The 27930-nt window shown below is 46.0% G+C and overlaps 1 protein-coding gene across 2 annotated transcripts in view; it reads left to right on the top strand.

Annotated features, from left to right (window-relative positions):
• ERICH5 (glutamate rich 5) overlaps window positions 1-27930 on the top strand; it is a 45499-nt gene that overhangs the window by 2458 nt on the left and 15111 nt on the right. For both annotated transcript variants that reach the window (XM_075582664.1, XM_075582665.1), the window contains exon 2: window positions 25117-25407. In XM_075582664.1, coding sequence (XP_075438779.1) covers window positions 25117-25407 — 291 coding nt within the window. The remainder of the gene's footprint in view (window positions 1-25116; window positions 25408-27930) is intronic.

Genomic DNA, 27930 nt, shown 5'->3' with positions numbered 1-27930 from the left:
TTATTTGTATGACCAGTGTACTTCTTTCTCCCTTTGTGCTTTATTGAGGCGTGCCTACTGTATATGTTTATATATATAAAATCAAAAATGAATAGACGATACCTTTCTGTGGCTAACGAAATGCTTTTATCTGTGCGACCTTTCGAGATACACTGATCTCTTCTTCCGGCAATGTTACAATGATCACCGCCGGAAGAAGAGATCAGTGTATCTCGAAAGCTCGCACAAATAAAAGTATTTAGTTAGCCACAGAACGGTATTGTCTATTTATTTTTTATTATTAAGCTCTGCTAACACGGTACAGATACCTCTACATATATATATATATATATCTATAGATCTATATCTATATCTATACATATATACATGCATGTATGTATGTATGTATGTATATATGTATGTATGTATCCCTTGTGAGCAACCCTGCTTTTCCCCATTATGTCTTGGCACATGGGAGCGCAAACTTTTAGTGCTGCGCCCCCCTGTCTCTCTCCCCCCAGCTCTCGTGCCCCCGCCTACCTTCACTTGCGTCAGATGACGCTGCGGGGTCATGTGACATAACGCGTCACGTGACCCATGACGTCATTTGACCTGTGTCACGTCACATGGCGCCGCGGCATCATTTTACGCCGCGTTGCCATGGTGACGCGTCACAAAGCGGCTGAATCCCGGTAAGTAAACAGTTACAGGGGCCTCACACGATCCCCCCGGCATTTAATTTAAATGCCTGGGGGAAGAGCGCGGGACCTCTGCAACTGCCTGCGCCCCCCCCAGCAAAATCTCCCGCCCGCCCTGGGGGTCGCGCCCCCCACTTTGTGCACCGCTGTCTTAGCATACAGTACTTCCACTATTGCCAGGGATTCTGGGAAATGACATGCAAATGAGCTCATTTAACATAATCTATTTTAACATGGAGCCCTATAACCTTATGCCTGCCGTATTACTCAGGTTTTCAGCACAGCCAGTTAACCTACCCACAGACAGCTCTTTCAACCTTTTGGATACAGTACAGTAAATACAAATCTCGTTCCCCATTGTCTCTTAGCATACAGTGCTTCCACTGCAGCCATGGAGCCTGGGAAATGCAAATGAGCTCACGTGTCATCTTTTGCTTCTAATCCATTCTAACATAGAGCCTTTTGACCGTTTGGGTCTCATCAGGATGGTTATACTGGCTTTGCAATATGAAGCTGGGATAGGATCCAGCCATACATGAAATAAGTTATGGTGGGTAAAAAAGTTAACCACGGTAACCAAAACGTATTTATCATATGATAACCATTTTATTTAAAGTGTGAGAACTTAAATGTCATGAGCCTAATGTACATTTAATATTTGCTATATTTACTAATTAGAATATGTGTGAACCACTTGAAGGGAAATTGCTAGGAGAGAACAATGCAATGATTATTTGCGGCTAGTTGTAAAGTTAATGGGAAGCTGAGTCCATGGACCAATTAACAGCATCTTTGTGTTTTCTTAAGAGGAAAATGAGCAGCATTGTTAACCAGGAAGGGTTTACAGACCTCAGTGAGGTCCTGGGAAGTGAATAAAAGACTTATGATTGTAGATAGATGCATGTACTTTGTTTAAAGTCTTGCCCTGTATGTTTTACCTCTCCAGCAATCAATGTGTTAAAAGAAATAAGCTGTAATATATTTTGTCGGACCTGTAACAGATATATATATATATACACACACACATTTGCACTGGATCTCTAGGGAAATAGCCATGGAAAAAAACAGGTTGCAACATTGCACACCTTTCTGGCAGTGAATCAGTGAAGTATTTTGTAGCGTTAACATGGTAGATTATCTATTACAGTTTCCCTGCTGTAGTCCTGTTGTTGAAAAATAAAGGGGTTTATTTATCAAAGTCTCCGTGCTGCAAACATGGCACAAAGGCACTAAATGTAACACGGAAAGACATTGCCAGTTAAACCAGTGGGATTTTCTTCTTTTATAAATCTGTTGCAGTCTTTTCTTCAATAATGTTTTGCCCCAGTTTGGAAGCAGGAAGGCCTTAATAAATAACAGTATTTTTTTATCCAAGACCACCAAAGTAACTACGGGCGTACGTATCAAATCTACACTTCTACAAAACCAGGGAAGTAGGAGAACAAAACAAACTGCACCAAATGTATCCAGGTAAAAAGAAAACATTGTTTTCCAAGGGATTTCCTTCTTTAGCGAAAATAAACAAAACGCCAGATTTATCCGTTTCGCAGTCACGCGTATTTGATCAATTACCCCCTAAGATTGGTTTCAATTTCAGTAATAAATATGCCTATAGTTCTGCTTTGCTATAAATTTATTTTAATTTCTTTTTAAATAACAATTGAATTGATCATTCAAAATGGACACTCTTCCAAATGCTATTGTGTCAGTACAATAGTTAAGCTTACACCAATATTTGTTTATTTGCAAAAATGGCGTTGCTGAAATTGCATTTGTAATTTAATACTTACTCAACATTTAAAATGAGGATGGTAGATCTTTAAATAACTGAAGTGATTGCTACAGGTTTTTAAATATTTAGTTCATGTCTTCACTCAACTTGTAAAAAGTGCTGAGTAGAGATGTGCGGAACTGCCAAAACCCGTTTCCTGGAATTTTCCAGGCTTTCCATTCAAAATCCGTTCCACGGTGTCAAATCCATTGAAGGATTGTTCCAGTTTCAATCCATACGGATTAATCCAAAAGTGCCATTGGATACAATCTGGGTGGATTCTAAAGGATCCGATTTGTGGATTCCACAATTTGAGAGAAAGAGAGAGATTCCCCTCCCACAGATTTAATCTGAGTGTGGATTTTAACAATCCGATCACGGAATATTAATCCGCCATGTGGATTGTCAGTAATAGAAAACGCCCACCCTTCCCCCGCCCCGCCCCCCCCCCCCCCCTCCCGAAAAAGACGGATCGCTCTTTTTGATACTGAGCTACGGAAATCTGCAAACCAAAAGGAGCCGGCTGATCCGATGTGGATCCAAATCCACAAAAACAATTCGCCCATCTCTAGTGCTGAGTTCATTGTTGGTATGTACAGTACATGTTGAACTATATTTTAACAATATCCATTCTACAGTAAACAACTTTAAATAAAATGTTAATTATTTTGTGTGTTGTGCTAATATATATATATATATATATATATATATATATATAAAACTCTAAGGATGTCTGTACATCCCTCTGTGATAGGCTGATCGGCCTGTCACTCACACAGGGACAGCCAATAAGACTACACATCCCCCCCCTCTGTGATAGACTGAGCGGTCACTCACCCAGAGATTTTAATGGCAGTGGGGTGCAGGAGTGTCAGGTGTTAATGTCCTAATTAATGTAATCTATATATAACAAAGCCTAAGGATGTGTGCACATCCTTCTGTGATAGGCTGGATGGCCTTTTATTCACCCAGGGACAGCCAATGAGACTGCACCCCCCCACCCATCCCTCTGTGATGGGTTGATTGACCTGTCACTCACCCAGAGACAGCCAGTAAGGCTGTTCATCCCTCCCCCTCTGTGAATGGAATGGAGAGCAGTGTGCACATGGGGCCGCAGGTAGTGCAAAGAGGGGGGAGGAAAGACAGCAAGGTGTGCATAGAGAGGGGCAAACACAGTAATGCAAGGGGTGCAAAGAGGGGCAGGACACGATGGAGGAAGGAGGAGAGGAGAGAAAGTAAAGCTGGCTTATAATTCCTTGCAACGTGACATCGCTCCAAAACAAATTCATTGACTCCGTCGCAAGCGCTTATAGTAAGCGCAGGAGCGACGGAGCGTCTAAAAATTTGGAAGCCGGGTAAATTTGATTTCTTAGAGACAGTCGCCACATGTGACTGTCTCTAAACCAATCAAATTGCGCGGCCCGCAATTGACGTCACTGGCGTCCGTTGCTAAAAAAACAAATTATAACTTTCGCTGACGGCGACGGCTGACGTCATCGGTTGCGTCGCCGTCCCCAGCACTATAAGCGCAGCCAAAGGAGGGGAGAGGAGACATAGGTACAAAAACCCTCCATTGTACATTGTCTGTGCGGGTAGGATTACTGTCCATGCACTTTTTAAACCCAGGCTGTGCTGAAAAAACTATAATATGGCAGGCATAAGAGTATATACATCCATGTTAAAATGAATTAGAAGCAAAAGGTCTTTTACCTCTTTTTGCTACTTATTTTAACTATAAAACATTATTGCAGTATATTCTGTCTCTTTGTTTCAACCTCTATATATTATGAGAAAACTTTGATTCAAGTCCTCTGAAAATATTCATAGCAAAAATGGTCCGAACTCGGCTTTGCGAGGCCCAAGGCAGCACACTGGCAGCAGGGCCCGCCCTGTAAAAAAGTGAAGGGGACTTATCTTGATGAGCGGTACTCCTCCGGCTGTGTTGTGGCATCATGGCGGCACGTGACATCACGTTGCCATGGCAAAAGCGTCGTCATATGATGTCGCTGTGCCATTTGACTTTGATCACCATGGCAACGCGACGCTACAGGAAATGGCCCGCTCTGAAAAAGGTAAGACCCTATTACAAAGGAGCACACACATCTCTCTCTACCGGTCCGGGGGCCCCGCGCTTCCTCCTCCTGTCGGCGCTGGGATCCAACTTCCGTCCAACCATAGGCCCCCCCCTCTCCTCCAACTTCCCCCTCCGGTTGGGCGGAAGTTGGATCCCAGCGCCGACAGGAGGAGGAAGCGCGGGGACCCCTGACCGGCAGAGAGAGGTGTGTGGGTGGGGGGGGGGGGGGGGGGCGCGCTCCCTCCTTCAGCTTCCCCCTCCTGTTGGTGGAAGTTGGATCCCTGCGCTGACAGGAGGAGGAAGAACAGGGAGCACGGGGCCCCCGAAGGCGCGGGGCCGGCCGCCTTGCCCTAATTATGTTATAACTGATATACCTACAGAGGAGATTTAATCCTTCTAGATAGAAATGCATCACGTGATTGGTATTACAATTTCCACTCAGTTTTTGATTGACCTTTTTTACGGTGTTGCACTAGAAGTTCTTTTTTTTACTTTTTTCTCTATTCCGTGGAATATTCTGCGCTCTGAAGTTCCTGTTCTATATTATGTTAGATAACTTATTATTTGTATGATTTCATACTTCAAGCATATTACCTGTTTTTTTTTTAAATGCTATTTTAACATTTTCCTGCCTATTTTCCAGAATTTTGGTAAAAAAAAAAAAAAAAAAAAATTTGAATTGTGACACAACCCCCCCCCAAAGTTTTGAAGCAGGGATTCTTTGGTAAATGACACATAAGTTTATTTTCTGTGGGGTCTTTTCTTCTTTTTTTTTAGCAAAGTCTATCGGCTGCAAACATACTGCATCAAGTTTATCATAGCCCTCGACAAACCTGCTGCAGTGTTTTTGCCTCACTTCTGCAGCCAGGAGACTTGAATAGCTCCGTCAGACTCATCACTGCTCATACTCTTTGAGTGTCCAGTTTGTATCCTCTTTGTACTGCATCCTGTGTAATACCATTGAATTCACTGATCACGTTTGCGTTAAATAAAAGGAGTTACACACCTGATCACCACTATGTAAAGTAAGGCTACCTCCATTGATCCTGTCACCTGAGTTTAGAGACGTGCAAACTTTTTACCTAAGTTGTGAACCCTGCACAATTTGCTGTTTTTTGTCCAACACCGAAAAATCTTACTTTTTTTTTAAAGTATGCTAACTGTGCGAAAATCAAACATTTGTTTGCTTATGTTTCTTTAGAAATGAATGACATATTGCCTCTATTAAAGGCCTCCAAATGGGGGAGTGTGTGTCAATTAAGTGTGTCCTTTACCATCAGCTCACCCTGCCCTTGTCAGAAAGTCAGTAAAGGTAAGGGAGGGAGAGTGCAAACATGTCACTGCCATTACTACATTTGGTGCTTTTGGTCACTTGGATATAAAGGCAGTGTAAAGGTTAAGCATACAGATTTATCTGCAGCCTCAGCTTCTGTTCTGGCTGCACAAAAGTTTGTTTAAAACCAGAGACAGAACATAAAACACAAGACAGAGCTCAGTGCACATCCAGTATGTTTTGCACAAAAGTTTGAGCACAAAAATGTGCATATCCAAATAAACGTTCATTGCTGTACGGTAATTCAACAAGGTTTTGCAATGTGTTTCATATGTACCTTTACTCAAGGTCATTATTGATCTTTTGTTTCAGGTCAGTCTAGACAGCTTCCTGATAAACAAAGAGCAAAATCCTGCAAAGTGAACAGGGACATGGACTTACATTAGATCACAGTTTACTTTCATATACTTCTCTTGATTGAAAAGTTTATGCAAAATAGGAATGGCAAAGCTGGGTGCGTTAAATGAGAAGCTACGAGAACCAAATGCACAAACCCTTGAGATTTGTAGAACCAAAACCAGAACTCCAGACCAAGGCCCATCTCTAGGTGTTTTTCTCTCTTGTTTAATTATTCAAATTTTTTCAGTTATAATATTTTAGTTTACTAGTTGTTTTACGTATTTTTCATGGTATGTTATCCTATTTTAGCATTTGAGTTTTTTTCCATAATTTGGTAAAATTCCAAAACCAAACAAATTGAGTTTTGGCAAAACCAGAACCAAAACATGTCAATTATTTGAACCAAAACCACGTCTAAAATAAAAACACTGCAGAACTAAAACTTGTGTGAAAATGCTCACTTTTATGAAATACTCATAGAATTGTTGTATGATAAAGAATACAGTACATCTCTACTCTAAAGAAATTAGCATAATCTTTCACTTTTTCACAGGGCTCCACTACATCTGTTTTACTTACCTACTGTACTTGACATAACTTTTTCTCATAAAACTTCATTATGATTTCACTTGTCATTCAGGCTTCAGTCCAGTATTCTACTTTTTAATCCTTGTTTTCTTATTATACACATTTCAACATAATTGTGCACTTTTCTGTATTATTGAAAATCCACATTTATCCAGTGTGTGAAAATACAGATTCTTTGTTCCAATAATTATGGTTCGACACGGGTTTCTTTGCAGTTCCAAATATCATTTATTCTTGAGGCAGTTTTCAGTACCCAGCTTCAGTTAGTATTGGTAAGGACAGGTTATCAATGGAGAACAGACTTGGGCTATATATTTTTCTGTTCTGATGCATAATTTCCATATAGTAATTCCCAGCTACTAAATTAATCTATTGCAATTAAGCAGTAATAATATTAGGAAGCCAAGATCTGCGTATAATTTCAAAATTAATAAAACAAAAGCCTTGGCATACGGCCTATATTCTTATCTAAACCGTGGGCAGACTTCATCTTGTACCCAAAATGTACTAAAAACAATTCACTTGTTCTAACTTTTCTACAAAATAAGTTTCCCTTAAATGTTTTTCTTTCTAACATCCCACAATCAGTTCAGTCTGAATAGAGTCCGGGGAAACAAAATGGATACAAACAGACAACATGGATTCCGAATCACTTGAATTCCATTTATAAATCCCCCCTAAAAAAAATAAAAGCTTTTTCTGGGACATGTGATTTGGCAATTATGTTTTTGGTAATAAAAATGTTAGTGACATAAATAATCTATATAAAAATGCTAAAAAAAAGTTACTAGAGCATTAATACAAATATCAATATAATTGAATCTATCATAAAATGTAACTTGTCCCAAGATGTTTCTGTATTGTCATATAACAGTTCTTTGGTGTTATAGAGTTAATTCTTTTAGACACTAATTGGTTGTTTTTACTTGTGTCTGCTCTGGGTCTGATAACACCAAAACATTCACATTGGCCTTCTCTGCTGTGCTAACATCCCTATCTCTTGTTTAACTTTCCACTCGTACATTTTGTAACAGTGCCCATGATAGAGTGTAAGCTCTTCTGCAACTCGAGAGTAGTTGTACTGTGATTGAAACGATGTAAAATACGATGTTTAACTTTAAAATTAAATAAAATTGTCTTCCAGCGCGTGGTCTTATTGCCCTTTTTCTTCCGTATATGTAAAACAAAGAACACACCACAAACAAGTGGTATAATAGGCGTCGACAATCAAATTCTTACCTATTGAGAAGTAGAGAACTTAACACTTGCCTGTGTGTTGTTCCCGTAGTGTGTGCTCCTCTATGTTGTATTGCAGCGGTGCGCAATCTGTGGGGCGCGACCCCCAGGGGGGGCGCGAGACTGCCGACGGGGGGCGCGGGGTTTACAGAGGCCCCGCGCGCTTCCCGAAGGCACTTAAATTAAGTGCCGGGGGAGCTGCAGGGCCTCTGTAAACCATACTTACCCGTGGCTCCGGCGGCTTCCTCCCGGCGTCGCCATGGCAACGCGGCGTCAAAATGACGCTGCGAGGTCATGTGACGTCACGTTGCTATGGCAACGTGACGTCATTACGCCGGTGCGAGGGTAAGTTGGGGTTGGGGGGGGCGCGGGAGTGAGGGGACAGCCGGCAGGGGGGCGCAGGGAAAAAAGTTTGCGCACCCCTGTTGTATTGTATTGTATGTCTTTATTTATATAGCGCCATAAATGTACATAGCGCTTCCCAGTAGTAATACATATCATATAAATAACAAATTATATAAATAACAGGTCATGGGAATAAGTGCTTCAGACATAAAAGTAACATTAAGGAAGAGGAGTCCCTGCTCCGAGGAGCTTACAATCTAATTGGTAGGTAGGGAGAACGTACAGAGACAGTAGGAGGGAGTTCTGGTAAGTGCGTCTGCAGGGGGCCAAGCTTTATGTATCATGTGTCCAGGATTATCCAGTGCTATTCATATGCTTCTTTAAGCAGATGTGTCTTAAGGTGGGTCTTAAAGGTGGATAGAGAGGGTGCTAGTCGGGTATTGAATGGAAGGGCATTCCAGAGGTGTGGGGCAGTCAGTGAGAAAGGTTTAAGGCGGGAGAGGGCTTTAGATACAAAGGGGGTAGAAAGAAGACATCCTTGAGAAGAACGCAAGAGTCGGGATGGTGCATAGCGAGAAATTAGGGCTGAGATGTAAGGAGCGGCAGAAGAGTTTAAAGATTTAAAAGTGAGGAGGAGAATTGAGTGTGAGATACGGGATTTGATCGGAAGCCAGAAGAGGGATTTCAGGAGGAGAGATGCAGAGACAGATTTAGGAAAGAGTAGAGTGATTCTGGCAGCAGCGTTTAGGATAGATTGTAGGGGAGACAGGTGAGAGGCAGGAAGGCCGGACAGCAGGAGGTTGCAGTAATCGAGACGTGAGAGAATGAGGGCCTAAGTCAGAGTTTTAGCAGTCGAGTAACAGAGGAAAGGGCGTATCTTTGTGATATTGCGGAGGAAAAAGCAACAAGTTTTAGAAACGTTTTGAATATGAGAGGAGAATGAGAGAGAGGAATCAAGTGTAACCCCTAGGCAGCGTGCTTGGGCTACTGGGTGAATGATCATATTTCGAATAGTAATGTGGAAGGAGGTAGTAGGGCCAGGTTTGGGAGGAAGTATAAGGAGCTCTGTTTTAGCCATGTTAAGTTTCAGTCGGCGGATGGCCATCCAGGATGATATTCCAGAGAGGCATTCAGAACCTTTGGTCTGTATAGCAGGTGTAAGGTCAGGGGTTGAAAGGTAAATGTGTGTGTCGTCAGCATAGAGGTGATATTTAAACCCAAAATATGTGATTAGTTCATCTAGAGAGAGTGTGTAAAGAGAAAAGAGAAGGGGTCCCAGGACAGAGCCCTGGGGTACCCCCACAGAGAGATCAATAGAGGAGGAGGAGGTGTTAGCAAAAGAGACACTGAAAGTACGATGGGAGAGTTAAGAGGAGATCCAGGATAGAGCTTTATTCCGAATACCAAGAGTATGGAGAGAGGGCAGAGTTGAAACAGGACAGCATAAATTTGTAGTGAATGAAGTCTGCGAGCGTATTCCCTGCTTTTGCAATCACCTGCCTCCTGTGCAGCTCTGGCCTGATTGGCCTCCTGTGCTATTTAGTGCCTGCCCCGCCCTCAGGAAGTTGCTGGACATAGACTTTGCAATCCAAGTTGCAAGTAACTGTGCTTGTCACAGACTCCCTGTTTGGCCTGCTGGGCTCCTTGTGCCTTGTATCCTGCTTCCAGTCCCCTGCATCCCAAGGCCTTCTTGCATAGCAGCCCCGGCGCTGCTTTCTTTGTTCCTGGCAGACTTCGCCTTCGCCGCGCTGTAGCGGCTACGCTGGTTTCCCCAGCGTTTCCTCTGACGTGTCTTCACCTCTGGTTCCTGCTTCCTCCAAGTGGAGTGTACTACTGGCCTTTTCCTGACGCACTGCAGCACCTTCGCTGAAGCATCTCAGCTGCAGTGGCTTCTCTCAAGGTTCTAGCCTCCTGTGCTGAAGTACCTTCACCCAAGATTTCCTGTTGATGACCTCGGCTTGTTTCCTCGACCACCGCTCCTGTGCCGTCTGCTTTGAACCCTGCCTGGATAACGTTAACCCTACTTTCTCCAATCCTGACCTGGCTATGTCCGATTATGGAATCCGCACTCCGGACCTAACTCCATGGCTTAAGGTCGGTGTTTATACATCCCCACCTCAGCCTCGCGGTCCGGTACCAGTTTGTGGCAAGCAGAGGAACGAGTGGAGGAACGCAGCATGCGTGTGTGGGAGTTTAGCCAGGGTCTGGGGTTAGAAGGGCGAGGACGGCAGAGAGGAAGTGGGGCATGAAGATCAAGAGAGGAAGATAAGGCAGAGTTGTAGTTCCTGACCAGGTTGTCGGGGTCTGGAGAAGAACTGAGAGAGGAGAGGGAGGAGCGTAAAGTGGAATCAAGAGCTGGTAGGTTAATAGAGCGCAGGTTTCTGCAAAAACGAGGGCGCGATGGAGAGAAGCGAGAGAGAAAATGAGATGAGGTGATGGTCAGAGAGAGGAAAAGGGGAAATGGAGAAATCGGAGAGAGATAAGTTTTTAGTGAAAACCAGGTCTAGGTAGTGGCCATCCTTGTGGGTACTGGCTGCAGTCCACTGTTAAAGGCCAAAAGAAGAGGTTAGAGAGGGAAAGTGGGAAGTCCAAGGGAGAGAGGGGTCATCAATATGGCAGTTGAAGTCCCCAAGGAGAAGAACAGGACATGGACAGGGAGAGGAAAGAAGATCTGGACTGTGTGAACCTCAAAGGAGGGAAAAGCAAGAGAGGGAGGAATAGGAACGGTTCGGTAGAGGCAGAGAGAGGAGAGCAGGAGCCCCACGCCTCCACCCTGCCATCAGGGCGTGGAGTGTGGGAGAAGGAAAGGCCACCATAAGAGAGGGCAGCTTCCAGAGCAGTCAGTCTGAGTGAGCCAGGTTTCAGTTATAGCAAAGAGAAGCAGGGAGTGAGAGAGAAAGAAGTCATGCACAGAGAGGAACTTGTTAGAGTGGAGCGAGCATTCCAAAGGGCACAGGAGAAAGGAGAGAGGAGGGAGGGTGGCAGGGGATGGGTATGAGGTTCGAGGGGTTTACACCAGAAGGAGTAGAAGTTGCATGTGGAAGGCGAGGACGAGAGCAAGTAGAAATAAGGCAGGGACCAGGATTGGGAGAGATATCCCCAGAAGCGAGGAGGAGAAGCATGGATAGAAAGAGAATGTGTGAGGATGATTTGTAGGGGTGTGTTTTAGTGAAGGGGGTATAGCTGTCAGAGGGCGCAGGTAAGAAAGGAGTTCATGTTCTTTCTGCTGTTGCCTTAAAAAGTCCATTCCTGCGCACTAGGCACCGGCTGCTCACTGCAGTCACAACGCTCGCCTCATACGACCGCAGTGCGCACGCGCAGAGTGATTTTGCAAAAGCCCTTCCATCCTTAACATGACATTAAAATGAGTTAACCATTGTTTCAGTTGTTCTGTCATCCCTCTGGAGTGTCTTACTATTTTACTTAATTTGTTTCTGGGAATTTCAGAGTCTGTTGAATTCATTAATCCAACACGAATATGGTGGCTGTAGTGTCCCTTTTTTGTTCTCTGTGAGTTATAAGGAGACATGCCAAGTGTGAACCACATTTGTATGGACTGCACTTGAAATGTGGTGTACTGTATGTTGTAAAATTTGCATATTTGGCAGTAACCAACTAATCTCTAGGGTTAACTTTCCTAGTAACTCATTTGTATTTCACCTCCCTTGCTCCTGGTGTTGGTGTGTCCAATCTAATTTTATTGAAGCTCCTGTAAATGGCGATTCTGAATATGTAGGTTTATTGTAGCTTGTGTGTGGTTATGTTTACTGTCTCAGCTATCCATAGCCTCTGTTTTAGTCAATTGAACTACCACACGTCGTTCCCTTTGTTGTATTTACAGATCATTGAGATACCTCTTTTCTTAATAGTGTCTTATTCTGGGACACCATTATACTATTGTGATACCAAGTAAATCCTTCCTGATATTCGCAGTAGCATAATACCTTTATGATATCTTCTTCATTCCATACAACAGATAATGATACATTTTGGAATTCACTTTCCCAAACTTCCCCTAGTACTTGCTATAGGGTGCAATGTGAGTATGCATAAAAAAGTGAAAAACCACATATGTCTCTTGTGTCCATTTGATCTGTTATTGTAATTAAAAATGGGACATTGTTTGTCTGGTATCGGAAAGGTCCACTTCCTGTGATACCAGTTGGTGTCGTAGTTCACATTTTCTGGTACCGGCTCACTGAGTGGTCCTTTCATCTTTGTAAGAAGTGGTTGCTGTTCACCTGATGGAAACGGGTCTTTTATCTTTGGTTTGTCTTTCTGTAGCTGCTTTTGAACATGGGACATTTCTGGCTCCCAAAAGAGAGGCAGATATCATGAACCTGTAAAGCTTATAAACATGGGGGCAGGGGGGAGGGGAGGTAGAAAATGTTGGGGGTTCCAAATAAAAGTCTCTTCCAGGCATCCAAATCCATAATTCATCTGAGGAGAAAAAAATTAAGGCCTGGTGCTTTCGGGGGGGCGGGGGGGGGGGGGGTGGGGGGGGGGGGAGAAGGGGGGGTCGTTTTGACCGGCACTGGAAGCCCAGGCCCAACTTCTGTGTCCGGGCCTCTGGTTGCTGCTGTGCCACAGCTCTCCAGCTGCTGCGGGCCTCTTTCCCACACCAGGCCTGCCTCTCTCCCGCCAGAAGCTGTGCCTGACTACTGGGTGGGCCCAGCTTCTGCCGCGCACTACTGGGAAAGAGAAGCCTGTCTTGGGGGAGAGAGACAGGCCCGGTATGGGAGACACACATGTAGCAGCTGGGGAGAGTGGGGGCACTGGAGGCTTGAGACCATGTCCAAGGTAAGTGTGTGTTGTATGTATTTGGAGATGGGGGAGTAGTGTATGTATTTGGGGGGGAGTAGTGTTCTATTATTTGGTGATGGGGGAGTAGTGTTGTATGCAGTGGCGTAGCTAGAAATGCCCGGGCCCCCAGGCAAATTTTTTTTCAGGGTCCCATTAATATTAATACTGACTGCAATTTTTTTCTCCCTTCCCCATCCTCTCCCTGATACCCTCTCTCTCATCTCTCCCCATCCCTCCTCATCATCATCATCCCTCATTATCATCTCTCCCCCTTCTCATCATCTCTTCCTCTCCTCATCATCATCTCTTCCCTCTTACCAATAGATAATAAAAAATACTCCCCCTCCTACCAATAGATAATAATAAAAAATACTCCCCCTCCTACCAATAGATAATAAAAAATACACCCTCCCCAATACATAATAAAAACACCCTCCTCCCCAATACATAATAAAAATACAACCCCCTCCCCAATACATAATAAATACCCAGACTTAGCTCAGTCTCACTGTCCTCTCCGACAGACTATGTTCACGCTGTCACCTCTGTTGATGTCACTCTGATCACATTAGTTAGATGGGTCAACAGTAGAACTCATGGATGTCTTATCATATCAGTTTCTGTTCTACTCTCATGTGACTTTTTATACTTGTTTCGGATCAGTGGTTGCGAGATTGGCATCTCAATAATATTCTGATGTATTCCTTAATGTGTGCACATAAAGATTGTTTTAACAAGGAGGACTTTGATGGGGAGTGACAGAGGATTTGGGTTTATTGGTAACAGTTTTAGTTGAGGATAATACAGACAAATTATATATGGGAAATAAGTATCAACAGGTTGTAATATGGGACCCGGTGGTTGCGGGCAGCCTGGCGCCCGCGCAAAGCAGTTGCCGCTGGGCCAAGCTCTCCCCTGCTACAGGCTTCTCTCCATCACACTCTGTCCCACATTGAGCTTCCGACGTCAGCGCGCACCGGAAGTGAGGGAATGAGTGTAGAGAGGGGGAGATTGAGGGAGAGGGCGGTAATGGAGTGATACCGGAGGGGGGGGGGGAAGGTTGAGAGGGGAGAAGGGATGTAAGAGGGAGTTAGGAAGAGAGAGGGGTGAAGGGGAGAGTCACTGAGGAAGAGAGGGGGGACGAATGAGAGGCAGAGGGGGGAGAGAAATATGTGGGGAGAGGGAGGGGAATAGAGGTGGTTTGAAGTGGCAGGTGTGACCACCGGCACAGAGGCGGGGGGGGGAGGGACGGTCAAAATTCTAGTCCCGGGAAATCTTTTGATGGCCCTGGTAGGTTGTATTCATTCTATTTTGGACAGGTTAAGTTTCAGGTAATGGTGGAACATCCAGGAAGAGATTGCAGAGAGACAGTTGGTGACACGGGACAATAGAGAATGGGACAGGTCAGGGGAGGAGAATGAAGCTCATTTGTAAGGTGCTTTGAATACCAGCAAGTGAATCTAGCAAAGAGTAAACTTTGGCTGCTTCAATGTCATTTTTAACAACAAAAAAAGCAATATATGGGAAGTGGTATAGAACAATAGGAGGCTTATGGATGCTGTTACTTAATGCACATATTAACCCCATTAGTGCCCTTGTACTAATCTGGGAAGAAGAATCAACATGTACATGTGCTGTTCCCAGAATAACACAGTTATTTGAAGCGTGGAAGCGATAGATCAGTTCCACTTGATTGGAACATAAGTCCCAGTCCCCCCTCGCTGCACAGCTCACTACACGCTGTGACGCGTCAGCCGCCAGGGGATTCAAGAGAATTGTAATCCCAAGCGGCGATGCGTCACATGGTGTGGCTGTGAGCCAATGAGGAGGGGAGGCCTCGGGGAGCGGGGAGGAGAGTGTGGGGGGAAAGCAGCGACTCTGCAGCACCAAGGAAGTCCCCCCTGCTCCCTCCCACAGACTCTCTCCCCTTGGGGGGGGGTCCCCCTTCCGATTCCCCCCCTGCTCCGATCCCCCGGGCTCCGATTCACCCCCCCCCATCCCCAGTGTGTATTTGTGAGTGCGTGTCTGTGTGTGAGGAGTTGAGGGGCTCAGCGACAGCGGTTGAGGCCAGGGCTGAGGAGTTGAGGGGCTGAACGGCTGACGGGCGGTCCCGCCCCCTCACATCATGGCCGCGCCCCCCACGTCATGGCCGCCCCAACCCCCACCTGTTTTGGCCACGCCTCCCCCCCCCCACCATTTTGGCCATGCCCCCCCTGCTCGCAAAAATGGTCCCTTTGGACCGGAAAAAGCCCCAAGTGCCTCTCCACGCGCCACCTGTCTGCAGTGCGGGCGCGTGGTCTGAGGCAGCGGGGCCTTAGGCCTCGGTCCCGCTGCGCTCGGTGGCGCGGGCGGCCACACGCGAGTTCCCCACCAGCAGGGGAATCCTGCGGAGCCGGTCCCGGTCCCCCCTGGCTGCACAGCTTACTACACGCTGTGGCACGTCAGCCGCTACGGGATACAAGAGAATGGTGATCCCTAGCGTTGACGCGTCACGTGGTGTGGCTGTGAGCCAATGGGGAGGGGAGGCTTCGGGGAGCGGGGGGGAGTGTGGAGTGAAAGCAGCGTGAGTGCCTGTCTGTGTGTGTATATGTGTGTCTGAGTGCCTATCTGTGTGTGTGTATGTGTGTGCCTGAGTGCGTGAGTGCCTGCCTCTGTCTGTGTGTGTGCCTGTGTGTGTGTGTGTGTCTGCGTGTGTGTATGAGTGCCAGACCGAGCCCGTGGAGGGAGGGAGGGGGGGGGGAGTAGCGGGTCCCTCCGCTCAAGCCACGCCCCCCCTCCCGCTCAAGCCTCCCACTCCCGCCCACCTCCCGCTCCGGCTGCCTCTATGCGGTCTGTGTATGTCAGCGCCCCGCCTGTCTGCAGTGCGGGCGCGCTGACTCTGGGAGCGGGGCCTTAGCCTTAGCCTACGAGAAGAACTTCCTTTTCCACTTCTGACATAGGGGGGAGGGGTGAATCCGTGACATGTGATCGCTACACAAGTAATCACATTACCCTGGTGACAAATGCATGTGGCACTGTGGAGTCGTGAGCATTCTGGCACTGCAGGGATTATACAAATGTAGTGTGTGACATTGGGGGTTTATTCATTAAACTGCAGTAGTCACTTCTTGGGAGTTTCTGTGAGATAGTAATCCGATAGCAGTTTAATGATTAACCCATTGTTCTCCCAAAAAAACACACCATACCCAGAATATCAGAGTTTTCATAGGCTCGTCACATTTTAAGTGCTATTTCAACAGTTAGGTTAGGACTACATTGGTGATACATAAGCCTTCCTTACATTAAATGTACCAAATGCAAAATATGCAAAAATGTTTCATTCATATTTTTTAAATATACCATTTTGCTTGGTTTTAGGCAGCACTGTACGTGTACATCCAACTGTATAGTAGTCAGGAGGTTTAATGTTTAACAAGTTCCCTGTACGGCCAGTGAAAGCTGTTCAAATAAATCTTTGGTAGCATGAATACGTGACAATAAAAAATAATTAAAAAAAAAAATACAAATAGAAAATAAAATTTAAACTACATCATAACATCTATATTTGCAAATCAGCTTTTAAACCTGTACTCATTCTTGGTGAAAGTTAAAACAGACTGATTTTATGTAACAAAACAGGGAAGCTCAAATGTGTATGTAGTCATGGCTGGTTCCTGGCTACCATTCTGCCCTCACTGGCATGCAAGTCCTGGTAAGAGCAGGCAGTGCCAATACTAATCATGGGTTTTTCCCCCACACAAGCAGTCCCTTGAGTGACAGGGGAGGAGGTGTGACTAGGTCTGTGTTCTGCCCAATCCTGGGTTCAGACCTAGTACCTTCCCCCTACTGAACTTAAGGGAAATGCAACCCCAAATTGTTAGTGTGTCTCTACCGTGAGAGAGATAAGGTATCACACCGGCCTGCTGAGCACTGGCAGGTCCTGGTCCTCTTCCCTAAAGGGAGAGTGAGTGATCACCTATTCCCATGGTCCTGCTAGAGGGCTGGGGAAGAGCAAGGACTGCTGCGGGGGCCCTTGACCCGTAGTGAAGAGCCAGGGACCATCCTGAGTTTGGGAGACCAGAACAGAGACTGTGTTGTGCCGTGTTGCTGTGAGTGTACAGGAATAAACCCGTTCAAGTTGAATATACCTCCTGCCTTTTGTGTGATCTTACTGGGGGGAGAGGTAACCGTTTCTACCGTAGGAGATTGCCTCCATACATCTGGAGCTTACGGCGCTGTGTACCATGGAGTAAATGTCTGGTATATACCCCAGAAGCCTGTCCTGCAGTCCCCACAAACATTGGCGGACACCTCCGCCTCTTGTAAACCAACAGGTAGCATGCACCATACACCTGGTAACAGGGAAATCTCCCATTGGGTGGGGGAAACACCATTACATATATATAAGAAATAAATGAATGGTTCACTTAGAGGCAGGCGGGAGGAGATGATGGTACGCGGCGGCAGGGAAATGGTGGTATGCGGCGACGGGGAGATGATGGTATGCGGCGTCGGGCTGCCAGCATTGATCAAAAGAGCAGCTGGCAGAGGAGGTAGGAGTTGTGCTGAGGCAAGCAGGATAGCCAGGGAGGTTCGCGCCCCGGCGGTCTGACCCGGAAGTCTTTCTTACTTCCGGTGTCTGCTGCCACAGCGCACTCCTCACCTCATGCTGTTCTGCTTGCCTCAGTGCAACTCCTACCTCTGCCGGCTGCTCTTCTGATCAACGCTGGCGGCCTGCCGCCGCATACCATCATCTCCCCGACAAAGGTAGGCATGTCAGAGAGAGAGAGCTGAGGGGTAGGGAGAGAGAGCTGAGGGGTAGGGAGAGAGAGCTGAGGGGTAGGGAGAGAGAGCTGAGGGATAGGGAGAGAGAGCTGAGGGGGAGAGAGAGAGAGCTGAGGGGGAGAGAGCTCAGGGGAAGAGAAAGAGAGAGCTGAGGGGTGAGAGAGATGGTGATGGTGAGGAGGAGAGGGAGATGATGAGGGAGTGAGAGCTGGTGATGGTGAGGAGGAGGGGGAGAAATGATGAGAGGGAGAGAGAACTGGTGAGGAGGACGGGGAGAAATGATGAGGGGGGGAGAGAGAGCTGGTGAGGTGGAGAAATTATGATGAGGAGTGGTAAAAAAATTGCAGTTAGTGTTAATGAGGTTCTGAAATTCTTTTTGCCCGGGGCCTGCGCATTTCTGGCTACGCCACTGGTACACACTACAGATATTAACCGCTTAGCTTTTCATCATACGCAGATATCTTATCATGCTCCGTTCCTTCTTTGCTTTTCAGGTTCATGTTAATGCCCAGAGTAAGGATTCATTCACAATCCACATTTTTAACCAACAAAATTGATAATTATTCATTAATGTAAATAAGAGTTAATTTTAACGTTGCAGAGTAAAATTTGTCTTACATTCAACCATACATTAGACCAGGGGTGCGCAAACTGGGGGCGCACGCCCTAGAATTTTCTAGGGGGGGGGGGGGAGCAGAGCGCTCTTCCCCAAGGCATTTAAATTAAATCCCGGGGGAGGCATGCCTCTGCAACTTCTTACCTGCTCTCAGCCGGCTCTTTGGCGACGCGGCGTCAAATAATGCCGCGGGGTCAAATAGGAAGGTGAGGTCACATGACGCCGCCGAAGCCGTAGGTAAGGAGGGGGGAAGAGCAGACAGGGAGGAGCGAGCAGGGGGGAGAGCAGACAGGGGGGGCGGAAGGAGGGGGGGTGAGCAAACAGGGGGGCGCAAGGAGGGGGGGAGAGCAGACAGGGAGGCGCAAAATGTCATAAGACTAAAAAGACCACTAAGCATATACATAAACTTTTTCATTTTAATAAATCGCTGTCAAAATGATTAGTTTAGAGGGGGGAAAAAAGCACTGTTGCCCAACACCTGCTTCAACTTCTGGGCATTACCAGTTACAGGTGACTTCAAATTACTCCAAGCTTAAAAGAGAGAGATTTGTATTTTACAATGTTCGCACCACGAGCAATACTTAGGCCTCGGCCATGGTTCTGGCGGGCGGGCGGAGGCACGCTGAGGCTCAGGGAAAGCGGGTGCTTTCCCTGGCCTTAGACAGCGCGCCGTCCGGGGGCGTGTCGGCGGGCGGGCCAGTGACGTCACGGAGCTGGTTCGCCCTCATTGGGCGAACCGCTCACGTGACCGGCCCTGCGCTCCGGCAAGCAGGGAAATGTTACATTTCCCTAAGACCTACGCTTCCGCGCGCTTGCGGCTGTAGGGGCTCAGTGCCGAGCGGAAGCGCGCCTCAGCGCGCCTCCACCCGCAAGCACTAAACATGGACGCGGCCTTAGACCCTACACCTTATTGTTTGTCATACCGGTGTTGTTGTTACCCCAGTGTTTGTTAGTTCACACGGAGTTCAGTAGTTAGTAAATGATTTATTAACTCTCAGTGCAGAGATTACATCATTGGGAGCAGATAAGAAGCTTGTTTACCAAAGCTGCAATTCTGCCCAGTGGTCAGGCATCAGTACCTTTTTAACATGGGAAGTGTAGCCATCCTTAGCAACAAAATATTGGAGCTGCAGTACGGTGAAAGTGCTCATTTGTGTAGCGCCATCTCTAGCGTTTGTGCTGAGGAATAGTGGCTACTGTTAGTAGGTGCTTTGCATGTGTTCAGTTAAGATAGGCACGTTAAATGTTCTATTCATGTTATTCATGTCCATCTCATAACATAAAGGTTAATATCCCATGGGTGACGTAAAACTGCAAAAAATACTGGACAGTATTTCTTACAAATCAAGAGCGTGTGTTTAGAACTTTTTGGGAAATATAAAGTTGCTCATAAAACAAAATCAGATGCAAATGCAGATCTCTCAGGAGATTAAGGTGCCTATGTAATAAGATTGTGCATCAAAATTTCAGTGCTAAAAAGTAATACAAATCTTTTTAACAAAATGGGCATCCTTTGTATGAAAACTTCTTTATACGTGACACTTTTGATGCATCTCTTATGTTGAATACCTGGTTGATACAATTTAAGTTCAATTATGTGTATTTTTTTTATTTATAACCAGTATTATCACATATCAATTATTGGTGCAATATTACAGAATGTATAGTAGCCATATTGTGAAAATAACAAAAAGTTTTATCTATGTAGCCCCCTTTCCCTATGCTTAAAGGAACACCCGCGGGCAACTACGCGTGGTGCTATGTCCCAGGACAGCGCTACCCTCCCTTTGCCTGATGGTGCACGTTGGGTACCTTCCTGGGTACTCCAGTACCCAAGTCAACTTGCGGACGTGTGCTGAAGCAGGTCCCACACAGCGGGGCCTCTGGCAGCAATTCCCCCTCTCGCTAAGATCCCGGTCCTCCACGTGGTGAGAGCACCAGCCGAAGTGTCTCACACAAATGTCCCTGAAACGGCGGGCTGGTCCCAGGCTGCAGATCGCCGCATGGACGTTCATCCACCAGTGCAGGAGTGCGGCAACAGTTCTAAGGGGAAGAGTCCCTATCTGGAGCCTTCCCTACAACACTCAACTGATTGTGGCTCAGGGCCTAAGGGGCAAGGTCTGGCCTAATCCAGGAAGCTACTGCTCCCGGAACACTACCTTCCAGCTTGCCACCTCCGTCATTTCTGGTTTGCGTGCTCTCCGCCCACGGAGGATATCCTGCTTCTTCAGGCTGCTTCCAGGCCATTGGCAGGATCATTCCACATGATCTCATGCCCCATCCCCTCCCCCCCGAGGATTCTGGGACTCGTACGCTTCAGTCTATGTGGAGCTAAATCCAAGATGGCCGCTGCACTGGCCACACCGCACATGCGTTTCCCCTCTCCAAGATGGCTGCCCCCTGTCACTCCCTGATCGCACGGAACTCTGCCTAGCAGCAGTGCAGCTACCCCTTACCGGAAGTAAGGAGGGGGACTTTGCTACATCTATATAATCAAACAAACGTGCTGCGCCAATTCATGTTTAGTTTGATATGTACTATTAACTATTTTAGTATTTACGCCAAGTTGAACTTGGGGGGTGATTGTGATATACTTTTAATTCATTTTGTGGCGTACAGAAATATTCAATATTTTTTGGTAAGACAGCTCCTGTCTACAACCTTCTCCGAGAGAAGGGGGATCATTCCTCAGACTCCCAGCTGCAAAATCAGGGCAAAACTGGTGCAAAAACCCGCACTCGGTTTATCTAAGGATAAAACCACATTTCTATGGGAATGTTTTTCCTTAATACATCTTGTGCCGTTTTTATGCCCCAGTTATTTAGTCAGGGAACTTAATAAATAAAACCAGCTTTACAATGCAAGGCCTGCTACCACCCTAACAGGGATGAGACTCAAATAATTTAACCCAGCTGGTGTTCCAATATTATAGTCTCTCTGCTGCAACACTGGGACAAAATGAATGCACCAGGTTCACTTAAGGAGGCATCGCAGTACTTTACAGTTAAACAAATTAAAATGATATACAGTTGTATTCTTAGACAGAAAAAGCCAGAAGAAAGAGGTACGTCGTAAAATGAGCCCGAAACAGTGGCAAAGTAGATATACACCGGAGCTCTGGCGGTAGCAAGTTCCAGACCTCTGAAGCTGAGAACGAGAAGGTGCCCCCCACCCCCCCACCCCCCAGCGTAGGGTGCAGTACCCTTAGCACTGAGGGCCTGAGATTAAAGTCAGTATTCCTCTATGGCTTCAGGAGAGACTGCAGATAGGCGTCCTTGACCTTGCAAGGTATTAAAGGCCATTACAGTCAATTTGAACCAAACCTGTAAGATCACTGGAAGCCAGTGCAGATGGCGTAAATGGGAGTAATATGTTCAAAGCGAAAAACACGTGTCAGCATCCGTGCTGCAGCGTTCTGCACAAGCTGGACCCTCCGCATCAGGCACACTGGTAGTCTTGCATTTAAGGCATTCCAATAGTCCAACCGCATAGACACAAAGGCATGGACCAGTGACTCAAGGTCTATAGATGACAGGAGTAGATGCAAGCTCCAAAGCAGCCTCAGATAAGAAACAAACAGACTTAAAAACTAAGGCCACTTGGGCTGCACATTGAGACTCTGGCCAAAGAGGATGCCAAGGCTACGAACCTGGGACACTGGCAGCGACTGTACACCATTGATTAGGGGCAGCTCACAAACCCCTTCTTCCACACTCGGGCGTCTTGCCAAACACATAATCATTAGTTCAGTCTTGTCAGGATTGAGCTTCAGCCAATGTGCATTAGGTGATGCATTATTTGTGCACTGTTTCTGTGCCAGTTTTGCAGCAAGAAGACTTTGGTAAATGACCCCATTGTCTTTTGCAGTTGGTCATATTATTTTATTTGCCATATCAAGCTTTCTCAAGTGCTCCGAATTGAGTACATTTTTTGTTGGTGATTATGTATTTATTTTTACATTTCAGAGTCATTAAGTGCATACAACGTACAGGTACTATGTGCATTGTTGAAAATTAGCCTTCACATGTTTAAATATGTATTGCAAAAGTTCAGATTGCCTGCATTTTCTATGGTAGTCTAGAGGCAACTATGTTTGATTTGTGATGTCCTTTATAACACTTAAAACCAGAGACAGAACATGAAACACAGACAGAGCTCAGTGCTACATCCATTAACACAGATACACGGTACAGTGCCTATATATATATATATATATATATATATATATATATATATATATATATATATATATATATATATATATACAGCTAAACCCCGTTATAACGCGGTCCTCGGGGTCCACCCCGAGACCACCGCGTTAGTAACGGGGTCGCGCTAATTTTTTTTTTTTTAAATGGCCGCTGCGCGCCTGATCGGGAGGGAGGGAGTTAATTAATTAAATAAATAAATAAAAAAAAAGTTTAAAAAAAATGGCGGCGATTCATCCCTCCTCCCTCTCCCTCTCAGCTCCCTCCCTCCCTCTCAACTCCCCCCCACCCCCTCCCCCCCCACCCCCGAGGTATGCCCCGCAGGGCAGTGCCCCTCTCTGGGTGCAGGAGGGTGGGTTACATGTCAGCCGCACGTTGTACTCACGGTCACAAGTACAACGCTGCAGAGGCTGCAAAATGGAGACGGAGCCCCCAGGAGGAAAGCTGGGACCGGAGCCAGATGCTGCTAGAAGCAAAGCATTCTGGGAGTGGACGGGGCTGCCTCTGTCCAGCCTCATCTGCCCCTCACAGGGAGGGGGGATCCCCCATAGAGACCTGCCCCCCTCACTCCCAGCCAGGGCACAGGGGTGACCCCAAAACAGAAACCTGCCCCCCTCCCTCTCCCTCCCAGCCCCCCTCCCTCTCAGCCCCCCTCCCTCTTCCTCCCAGCCTCCTGGTTTTGCGATGCGTGGCAACGTGTGTCTGTGTCCTCCCAGCCAGATCTGCTGCTGCTGCTGCTGCTGCAGCTGCTGCTGCTGCTGCAAGAGGGAGGGGGGGGTGTGGGCTGCTGACATGTGAGGGGGGGGTGTGGGCTGCTGACATGTGAGGGGGGGGTGTGGGCTGCTGACATGTGAGGGGGGGGGGCTGCTGACATGTGAGGGGGGGGGGGTGGGCTGCTGACATGTGAGGGGGGGGGGTGGGCTGCTGACATGTGAGGGGGGGTGGGCTGCTGACATGTGAGGGGGGGTGGGCTGCTGACATGTGAGGGGGGGTGGGCTGCTGACATGTGAGGGGGGGGTGTGGGCTGCTGACATGTGAGGGGGGGGGGGTTAGCTGCTGACATGTGAGGGGGGGGTGGGCTGCTGACATGTGAGTGTATTGTGAGGGCTGTGTGCAGTGAGTGTGTGCAGTGTGTGTGCAGTGTGTGTCAGTGTGAGCAGTGTGTGTGCAGTGTGAGCAATGAGAAGTGTGTGTCAGTGTGAGCAGTGTGTGTCAGTGTGAGCAGTGTGAGCAATGAGCAGTGTGTGCAGTGTGAGCAATGAGCAGTGTGTGTGCAGTGTGCAGTGTGAGCAATGTGCAGTGTGTGTCAGTGTGAGCAGTGTGTGCAGTGTGCAGTGTGTGCAGTGAGCAATGAGCAGTGTGTCAGTGTGTGCAGTGTGTGTGCAGTGTGAGCAATGAGCAGTGTGTCAGTGTGTGCAGTGTGAGCAATGAGCAGTGTGTCAGTGTGTGCAGTGTGAGCAATGAGCAGTGTGTGTGCAGTGTGAGCAATGAGCAGTGTGTCAGTGTGTGCAGTGTGAGCAATGAGCAGTGTGTGTGCAGTGTGCAGTGTGTGAGCAATGAGCAGTGTGTGTGCAGTGTGCAGTGTGTGTGCAGTGTGTCAGTGTGTGCAATGAGCAGTGTGTGTGCAGTGTGAGCAATGAGCAGTGTGTGTGCAGTGAGTGTGTGCAGTGTGTGCAGTTTTTTTAAAAACGGGAGCCACGGGAAAACCGCGTTATAACCGAATCGCGGTATAGCGAGGCGCGTTATAACGGGATTTAGCTGTATATATATATATATATATATACAGATATATATATATACAGATATCGTTTGAATAAAATGGTCTTTTAGTTTAACCCTTTGGCCAAAGTGTTGTAAGCCCTTGAGCCCCTCCAAGGCAGACCACATCTCAAGGGTCCTAACACTAAAATAAATTCTTAATAACCTGTACATTACCAGGAAGAATGATTTATAATAAATCTGTCAAAATTAATTGCATAGTTCTAAGTCTGATTGAAGCTCTTATTAACCTGTACATTACCAGGAAAAGCACTCTGTATTAGATTTGTCACAATCAAACTGTATGCAGGTTCCCATGGGTGTGGAAGGTGCAGTGTCTGTGTTTCATGTTCTGTTTCTGGTTTTAAATATATATTGCCATGCTTAGTAGCACTCCTCTTTGACACCTATACACATATATATAGTGGTTATTTTGGGGGTTCAATATGAGCTTATTAGGGTTCTGTATGTCATTTATAACACAGCACATTATAATTTAACACTCCTATCTCTTGCTTCTACTTCTGGACTAGCACAAACCTTGCTGTATAAAGGGTCTTGCTTGACATTATCATAGTTGCTTTCTGTTTTCTTATCATTTCAGATTCTTCAGATGTAAGTGACCAAATTGTTGATGATGTTGAGACTATCCCAGACCAGACCAAATTAATACCAATCACAGAGAATGAAGTGCCAGCAAATGGGACTACACCAATTCCACCAGTGGAGGAAGAAGTTAAAGCCATAGAAGCAGTAGAATTAGAAGCATCAGACAGCCTGCTGCCAGCATCAGAAGGTTGTGATACCAGTTGTGGACCAGCAGATGGTGAAGAATCAGAAGATGCAAAGAATAGCACAGAAGTAAACCCTCATGAAGACAGTGCGTTGGTTGAAGGTAACCTTCAAGGATTTTTTTTTAATACATGGAAAGGCACTAAATAAGAGAGAGGCTTGAAAAAATGTTTTTTTTAAAACCTGCGAGAAAAGTACATCTAAAATGTCTTAAGAAAATACAAATATATGTTTTTAAACCTTTGCTACTAGAAGGGAATGGATACCTTTGTTACAATTTTGCTGTTTGCCCTCCAGCAGCAAAATAGTTTATCATTTCTGAGTGTGGTGGGCTTTTCTGCGTATTATAACAATACCAATGCATTTCTCTTGTGTATATAGAATACAAACAAAGGTCCCAACACTTACACCCTCCTAGAATATTTTTTTTGATGGCTTGTGTACAGAAAAAATGGCAACATGGCTTGCTCAAAGTCACAAGGGATTGACACTGGAAAGTCAAACTAAATTTACCTACTTCAATGGCAAGATGAAACCCATCCACTACAGAGCCTTTTTACAGTAAAAAAAAAGAAAGATATTAGGAAACAGTGCATAGTTTAATGGTACAGCACACACTCCCTATTCTCTATTTCTTATTTAAGCTTACTGGTAAATTACTCTAAAACTTACTGGTAGATGTATTACTCTAAAACAGCAAAGTGTACTTCTTAATACATTTTGGAATGTTGCTCTTCTAAGCAGGTGAAACACATAATTACAACTCTAAAGACTCACATGCAGCCATTGTCTTTTTTTTATACTTACATTTTTTTATTGAGTTTCCAAAATTGTGGGTGGGGGGGGGGGCAATAGAAATCAGAGGAGGGGGGGAGGGGGGGGGGGTAATGGGGCAACATTCCAGATGAGCAAATATTACATAAAAAAAAATACACAATGAATGAGCGCTGGCACAAGTAAGTAAATATATATATATATATATATATATATATATATATATATATATATATACACACACACACACACACACACACACACACACACACACACATTTCAAATACATTCATAACCCTCTGTACCTTATACCCTTATACTTATTTGGTTAGCTGTCTCCTTGGGTGAGCAGAAAGTGGAGTGGGTCATTATTGTAGGTTATTGGACTGGTTTATGGGGGGAGTGTCCCTGCGTGTTGAGACTCTCATAAATCAGCCATGGCTGCCATACTTTCTGGAATTTCGAGCAGGAATCTCTCAGAATCCCAGTAAGTTTTTCCATTTTAAGAGAATACCAGATTCTTGTTTTTATCTGGTTGAGGACCGGCAGGTTCGGGCTCATCCACGCAACACATCTGTAGAGTGAGAGGGGGGTTGTCCCGGTATTAAAGGGGTTGCACCCCATATGGCCACCCCCTGACCTCACCAGGGAGGCAAGCGGTTAACTGGACTGCGGTCCAGGAATGTGGCTTACACCTTGTCATGTCAGGAAAATGTACTGCACCGACACACTTTATTCGAGCAAATACCCAGTATGTACCTGGCAGATACCTGGAATGCGCCGCTCCTCACCTCTGACAAGCCCCGTTGCATTTGCCTTCCCAGCCTGGGTTCATGCCTGGCTGACGGGCGGCTGATCTGTTAAATGATAATGATTAGGATTTAATAGGCTGCAATGCTTCCGTGTCTACCAGATGGCATAAATTCATGAATTGTAATGCAGTATATATATATATATATATACTGTGCAGTATTGCAGCCAGCGGGAATAAAATGCTTCAATCCCTGCCTGGAAAATACCTCAATGCACTCGGGCAGAAAACAGTCACAAACCTCAATACACCCGGGTATACCCGAATTCGTGGGACTAGCCGAGCACGAATAAAGTGTGTCGCCAGTGTATGTTCCCCCTGTTCCCATGTTTCATTATAATGTCAGTGTCTGCACCACAATGGGGATTTAGTGACAAACTGTGATTTTTTTTGCAGCGGAGAATTTTGTGTTAAAGTATGAAATGGTTTAGGTGGTATTTGTGTATCTCCGGTTCTGAAGGTCGCAGCAGGCTGAAACTTGGATCATATGATGTCCCAGTTTCGGCAGTAAGATCTGGAAAGTTTGGACCTGCTGGACCTAACGGAACCGGATATTTTAATATGTCTGTGTTTTAACTTTAATATTGTATTCCAAGGCGGGGATAAAAACCCGCGCAGATTCCAAAACACAAAGGAATGCAAATGGTCAGGGGGGCGACCCAAAGTCTAGGAACCAAGTACTGATCAAAAGACTCTGACTGTTTACCTGAGGGTGGAGAAGCATCAAACTGGAGTGGTTTGTAAGTGTTATATCTACACCTACAAACAATGAAGAACCTGCCAGATACTTCATCTGGTAGACTGGTCGTCGCCCCTGATTTAATTATGGGGCTACAGAAATAAGACCCCCAGAGTCTAAGTACGCATGGGCTAACTAGCTGGGGGGCATGGGTTAAACTGTGTTTCCACGTTAGGGATTGGATACAGATAATTGTTCACCAATAGTCTGTATTCAATGTTAAGAATAGGGTTACAAAGGTATATAAACTGTGTCAACCCTACAGTTCTTGTTGTTCTTCTGATTTCACCTTGAATGTCACC

Source organism: Ascaphus truei, chromosome 2, assembly GCF_040206685.1.
Source record: "Ascaphus truei isolate aAscTru1 chromosome 2, aAscTru1.hap1, whole genome shotgun sequence".
In the NCBI taxonomy this organism is placed as follows: Eukaryota; Metazoa; Chordata; class Amphibia; order Anura; family Ascaphidae; genus Ascaphus; species Ascaphus truei.
The sequence above is the reverse complement of the archived record's forward strand: the minus strand, read 5'-3'. Positions and strand labels throughout refer to the sequence as shown.